This window comes from Otolemur garnettii, unplaced genomic scaffold (assembly GCF_000181295.1).
Source record: "Otolemur garnettii isolate 467f Iridium unplaced genomic scaffold, OtoGar3 scaffold00147, whole genome shotgun sequence".
In the NCBI taxonomy this organism is placed as follows: Eukaryota; Metazoa; Chordata; class Mammalia; order Primates; family Galagidae; genus Otolemur; species Otolemur garnettii.
Window position 1 is genome coordinate 3,714,963 of NW_003852542.1, and position 6,445 is coordinate 3,721,407.

Consider the following 6,445-nt stretch of genomic DNA (forward strand, 5'->3'; position numbering starts at 1 on the left):
CCGGTCACTGGTCCCGGGGCTCGCGAGGGTATGCAGTGCTAAGTGTTATCCTCTCCACATGCCAGATGAAAAAAACAAACGTGTAAAAATTGGTCTGGGACCCGGAAAGCCCTGGCACTGCCTTTCGCCCCTCACCTCTCCGCTTCTCCACTCCCCGGGTCTCCCAGGTCCGCGTCGGCCCCGCGCCACTGACTCCGCCTTCTCCGCGCTGCCCGCCCCGCAGCGCGCGCTCCCGGGCCCGCCCCCCAGTCAAACTACATTACCCACAAGGCCGCGCGCTGGCCCGCTCGCCTGGGGCGCCCCTGAGCTCTGATTATAATTAATGCTAAACCCACAGTTTTGAGGGAGACCCGAGTTATTTCCTGCTTTTCTGATAAGATGCGCTGCCTACTGTTCGGTGAAGAGCCTCAGCGGAAGAAAATCTGTTCAGGCGAATGCTCTGGCCACCCTCCGCCTCCTGCAGGCCCCTGTCAGGTCCCCCGGGGCCTGAGAGTGTCATTGGCGGATGACCGCCGCCCTTGTCGCTACCATGGTCTCGGGCAACAGCGGCCTAAGAGCCGCCCGCCTGCTGTCGCGCAGCTTGCTCCGTGAGTCTGACTGGAAGTTCGCCGTCCTGGCCTCCCCGGGTTTGGGGGGTTACCGTGCCCGGCGTCCGGTCCCAGGCAGTGGCTGGGCCCTCTAGGGCGGGACTTCGTAAAGGGCCAGGAGTCGTTCCGGCTCCTACTCAGAGTCCGGGACCGTCTGGGATGAGGGAGCTTTGGTGTACATGGAACAGGGAGATAACTTAGGTCGCTGGTGGTTGGAGAGGGAAGGGTGGCGGATTTGGGTCTGAGAGCCCTGCACACTTGGGAGCTTGCTCTTACGCCCGCGCAGTGACGAGTGGCGGGAGTGGGGGTGGCGCCTATATTGGCCTTATTTGGAGAGAGGGCTGAAGAGGTCCAGGATGAACATAGTTGGGAGAATGAGCGTCTGCTAAGAGGTCCGGGAATGGTACGCAGTATGAAGTTGGAGGGTGAGGCTGTGTTCTTTGCCTAGAAGAGACCTACACTTGGAATGGTTCCTTCTGTGGATCATGGGAAAAATGGTTTCTGCGTCCAGTATCAGTATGGCCCCGTAGACTTCTGGAAACTTAGGGTTGGCTGAGACTTGAATCACTTGATTTGCAGGACCTCCACCAGGCTGTTGCGCGAACACTTCAGTTCCTTAAAACTTAGTCTAAGGAATGCTGACTGTTGAAAACTCTTCACCGTGTTCAAAGTCTCTGTGCTTGTTAGATAGGTTATAGTAGGAAGAACTTTGAAACTAGCCACATGAAGGTTTGAAGTCTGGCTAGTCCTTTTACAGTCTGTATTATAACCCTGGGCACTTTTCTTAATCTGTTTCTGCGCTACTGTTTCCAGTTACATGAAAAAAATACCATATGTCAATGAATCTGAAGCATCATCTCTTGTAAGGTGCGCCATTATTTTGTTCATCAATGGAAAACGATGACTAAATTTGTGACATGCCATTGGTTGTCACATGCATCCTGATTTAAGAGATGATAAAAAGTGAAAAAATAGTTCATCTTAGAAATGATGTACGGGATGATCTGGATTCTGTGCAGAATCAGTGAAGCAATTTATATAATACGTCTGATGTGTAATAGATACTCAATTAATATTAGTTTTCTTTCTTCCTAATTCTCCTGCTTTTACTGAATATTGGGTGAGCCTTAATTCCTTTTTTTTTGAGTCAGCCTCAAGCTGTCCCCCTGGGTAGAGTGCCGTGGCATTACAGCTCACAGCAACCTCCAACTCCTGGGCTCAAGGGAGTCTCCTGCCTCCACCTCCCAAGTAGGTGGGACCACAGGCGCCTTTCTTGAGATTACATTCTAAAAGTGTACAGTGTTGAGTCTGCACTCAATAGCTACACTTAGCTATGTGAGTCCAAATCACTTGAGGTCAAAGGTCTGCCTAGATGATTTTGGCAAGTAGAAAAGAGTTATTTGGGAAAGTGTTTTGGAGATTCCTATTGTGTAATTTAAAGGACAGTTGAGGCTGTTATGAGCACAAGTAAAAACGGGATTAGTTATACCCAATAATCTGGTCAATAGTTCGAACCAAGTATGAGGTAGTATTGGGCATAGGTCTAAGCCAGCTTACTCTGAGTATAGTGTGGGTTAGGAAGTAGAATGCCAGTTGTGTAGCACAGCCGCTGAGGTGAGGAAGCCCAGGAAATAGTTGCTTACCTATGTCTTTCTCGCCTGGGTTTTTGTTGGTCTGAGGTTTTGAAAGATCCTATCCTTGGGTAAGTCTGCTATCTTATTAGGAGAAGAATCAAGAGAAGAAAGAAAGAATGTCCAAAAGATACAATTCCTTAGTACACCCTTAGCAATACTTAACAATCTTCAAAATTGGAAGTTCTTTCTGCCTACATTCCCAGGATTGTGATGTCTTAGAGATGATCTAGTTTATCTTTGTGTTGCTGGAGTGGTCTCAAATTCTCTAAGTCATGTGATTAACTTGTTATTAGGGGTCTGAGAGCCATGGGATCTAAGCCAAAATATCTTTTATATTACAGTGGTTTCAGGTAACAGTGTTAATACATAAGCACTTCTAAATCTACAAACCTCTGACTCTTCTTTCCCATGCCACATCTTCTAATCCCATTTTCACTGTTACTAGAAAAATAGTAGCTACAGCACCCTGCAAACCTTTTTTAGGGGGTCATAATTATTTGGGCTTTGAGGTTAATGGAACTGGAGATGTTGGGAATTTTGTTGTCTTTATTACACATTATGTGCTGAAGGTCATAAGTGTTGCAATATTGATTTGAGTTTAAAAAATAAAAAAAAAAGTAAACACTGAGAGAGATCTTTCAGAGCCCTGTTGGAAGGGCAGAAACAAAACTCCAGGTTTTTATTGCTTGCTTTGAGACAGAGTCTCACTATGTCACCCTCAGTAGAGGGCTGTGGCATCATAGCTCACAGCAACCTCAAACTCTTGGGCTTAAGCAATTCTCTTTCCTCAGCCTCCCCAGTAGCTGGGACTACAGGTGCCTGCCACAATGCCCGGCTATTTTTTGTTGTTGTTGCAGTTGTTGTTTAGCAGGCCTGGGTTGTGTTCAAATCTACATGCCTCTATGTATATGGCCAGCACTCTAATCACTGAGCTAAGGGCGCCAAGCCCAAAACTCCAGTTTTATAGCTTACGAAAAGAGGGAAAGAAGCCAATTGAAGTGGGAAGAAAAAATAAAATTAATGCAAAAGACTTCTGTGAGAAAGTATAAGATTTTATAAGCACCTTTGAAATTAAGATAATGAAGTTTTTTAAGAAGTATAAAGCAATGAAAGGTCTTTTTAAACATGTCAGGAATTTCTATAAATTGAGTCTTTCTAAAAGTCTTTTGAACTTCAGAATTATGGTATTTTAATGCCAGAAAGTGAACTTTACAATCCAGCAGGCCCCACACCTTTGTTTGGTTGATGAGGAAATAAACTTAGAAAGTTTCCAACTGATACCAGAAGGGGTGATAGAACCCGTGTCTTAAGACTCTATGTGGTATCCTTCCATCAGCATATGCCACATGGTACTTGAAGCTTACTGTTTTGAAGGTCTCACTTTTTGGCTACTCCACTCAAAAAGTTGACTGTCCTTCTCAAAGATACTGCCTTCCTTTTCTGTGTGTTTGCTAAGTGTGCAAGCGTGTTTTTAGAATAGGGAAGGCATTTAGAAGTGTAGAGTGGGAAAGGAGAGCCTCACTAGTGATGTTTGTGATACTAGTATCTGTTACCATTGCATCTAAGAACCAAATCTTTATTTCAGAAATACAAAATAGGCTTTAGGGACCACCAGCAGGATTAGGGCTGGACTTCTGTGCAGTTTCTACACAAATTTTAGGGACACCTATGATCCTTATAGGTACAAAAACAGATATAGGGATTTTTTTCCTCTTTTCTCAAAAGTAGAAGTTTAAGATTAGTATTTTCTAATTCACTCTCAAAAAAGATGGATCTTTTGATACTCAACTTGATGTGTTTCTTTTGTAGACACATGTCTTCCTGAAATTCCGTGAAATGTTTCTCATGCACCTACCCTGTGTAAGTGCATATGCACCATATACCAGGGGAGACACCAGAAGAAACAAGACATGGTTCTTACTGTCATGGAATTTGAAGTTAGAAGTTTTAAAAGTATTTAGATGATACTTGACATAATCCTGAAATAAATTTGACCTTCAGTAATTTTATTTAAAAATAATGCAATAAAAAGAGTGATGTATATTGGGGCGGCACCTGTGGCTCAGAGGAGTAGGGCGCCGGCCCCATATGCCGGAGGTGGCAGGTTCAAACTCAGCTGGCCAAAATCTGCAAAAAAAGAAAAAAAAAGAGTGATGTATATTCATTAGTAGACTGTGATGGTGTTTACCATATGCTACATGAAAGTGTCTGCAGGTTCCATTCTTCTTAATCTCAGAACCCCTACAAACTTCCCCTGCTGTTGTATTTACAAGGCATGTATATCACGTGAGGATTTAGGGATTTCCTTCTGCATAATGTTTTATTCAAATGTGACTTCATATGGAATTAGTGTAAATGAAATTCTCAGGAAGTTGAGTGTATTGAATCTCTAATTGAAAGGTTAGAGATTTGTAAGATGGTATGGCTACTACTGCATGCTCTGTGTTATAAACTTAACTTTAGGAAATAGCTTACACTAATAATTTGGTCACTTTGTCATAGAGATCAGGTTTGTATTTAAAGTCAAAATGAGTCTGTTTGAGGACTAAACAGACAATTGAAGATTTGCGTTATGAATTACTTTATACTCTTCAGCAGAAGTTGAATAGGCTATTTCTATTACTTAAAACATTTGATTATTTGAGTGGAGAATAATTAGGAAAAGCAATTACAAAGAGTTAGTGTAACTGATGTAATGTTTATAGCAGCTAAGTTTACACTTTTTACAAGCCTAAGTTAAGGTGAGTGGTGGAAGGATTGTGGGACGGAAGGTGAAGAGGTGCCGTGATGGGGATGGAGGGCCACTTTTTGTGGGGAGCCTCCAGCCCTTGATTCTGGGCCTTAAATTACATAAAGTGGGAAAGAATGAGGAGAATGACATACATCATTTAAAATTTGGTGAGTTTTGTTTGGAATGTAAGCATATTTTACATTTTTCCATCTGAATGCAAATATAAAACAAAAAAGGATTTTCTTCATTCTGTGATATCAACAATGGTAAGACTTATCATTGATTTGATAACAATATTTATTACTTTTAATATATGCACCAGTTATTAGATGTGACATGGAGTAGCAGGAGAGTGAGAGTTGGTCATGGTTGGAGTGTGTTACCTAAGACTGTAGAGGAGTCAAAAATAAAGGTGAGGAGTATTATTACAGTGTACAGCTCCCCTTCGTGTCCTCACAGCCACAGCAGGTGGGAGAGCATGCTTGTTGTAAAGGGCAGAGAGTGATAGGTTCATCTTTTGCTGTGGGCTGAGTTTCTGGGATTGACAAGGTGTTGTGGTTATTAGAGTACAAATCATGGCTTGCTGGTCTCCCCAAGGTTCTCTGCTGGATTTCAGAGGATATTTTCATTGCCAACATTTCTCATTTAGTTTGCCTGTATGTCTTAGAGCCGTATGCCAGACGAGGAAGCATATAATGGCTGGTGGTTCCTTGTCTGGACCTGCTGTGCCTGGTTGATACTGTGCATGTCCAAATATCAGTCTGGTTGATTTAGGCCTAAATTGGGTTGCATAGACCAGGACTAAGGCAGAGTTAAAGTTGTGGAGAGGTCAAAAACCGTGCCTAAGAACCAGGTGAACCTCGTTACTTTCTTTAAGAGCTTAAAGGTCAAGTATTGGAGGTTTTAGATGTGAGCTGCCAATAATCAAGGGTTCAATTTAGAAGTAGCCCCAATGAAGAATTTATTCCTTAACCTTATAATCCCTGCCTCTCTCACACACACAAAATTCTCTACTTTGTGATAGAGGAGTTTATCTACCCCCAATACCTAGGGTCTATTTCTATCATAGTACTTTTTACATTGTACAGTTAATGGCCCACTTCTATGTCAGTTCAGATAGATTGTGTACTCTTTGGGGACTGGGACTATCTTATTCAACACTTTATCCTTGATACCTGGCATTGTAGTGTGGCATAAATGCTTCTCAAATCTTGGTTGAGGGCTCAGCACTCGTAGCACAGTGGTTATAGCGCCAGCCACATACTCTGAGGGTGGTGGGTTTGAACTCGTCTGGGGCCAAGTAAACAATAATGACAACTACAACAAAAAAAAGCTGGGTGTTGTGGTGGGTGCCTGTAGTCCCAGCTACTTGAATCGCTTAAGCCCAAGAGTTTGAGGTTGCTGTGAGCTGTGATGCCATGGCACTCTACTAAGGGTGACATAATGAGACTCTGTCTCAAAAAAAAGGCATCAAATTTTTTTTTTTTTTTTTT

The 6,445-nt window shown here is 42.9% G+C and overlaps 1 protein-coding gene across 1 annotated transcript in view; it reads left to right on the plus strand.

The window, feature by feature from the left end:
• Positions 1-384: 384 nt before the first annotated feature.
• Positions 385-6,445, plus strand: part of SUCLG1 (succinate-CoA ligase alpha subunit) — a 27,093-nt gene continuing 21,032 nt past the window's right edge. The window contains exon 1 of the mRNA XM_003799218.3: positions 385-587. Within this exon, the coding sequence (XP_003799266.2) occupies positions 506-587 (82 nt within the window). The 5' untranslated portion in view covers positions 385-505. The remainder of the gene's footprint in view (positions 588-6,445) is intronic.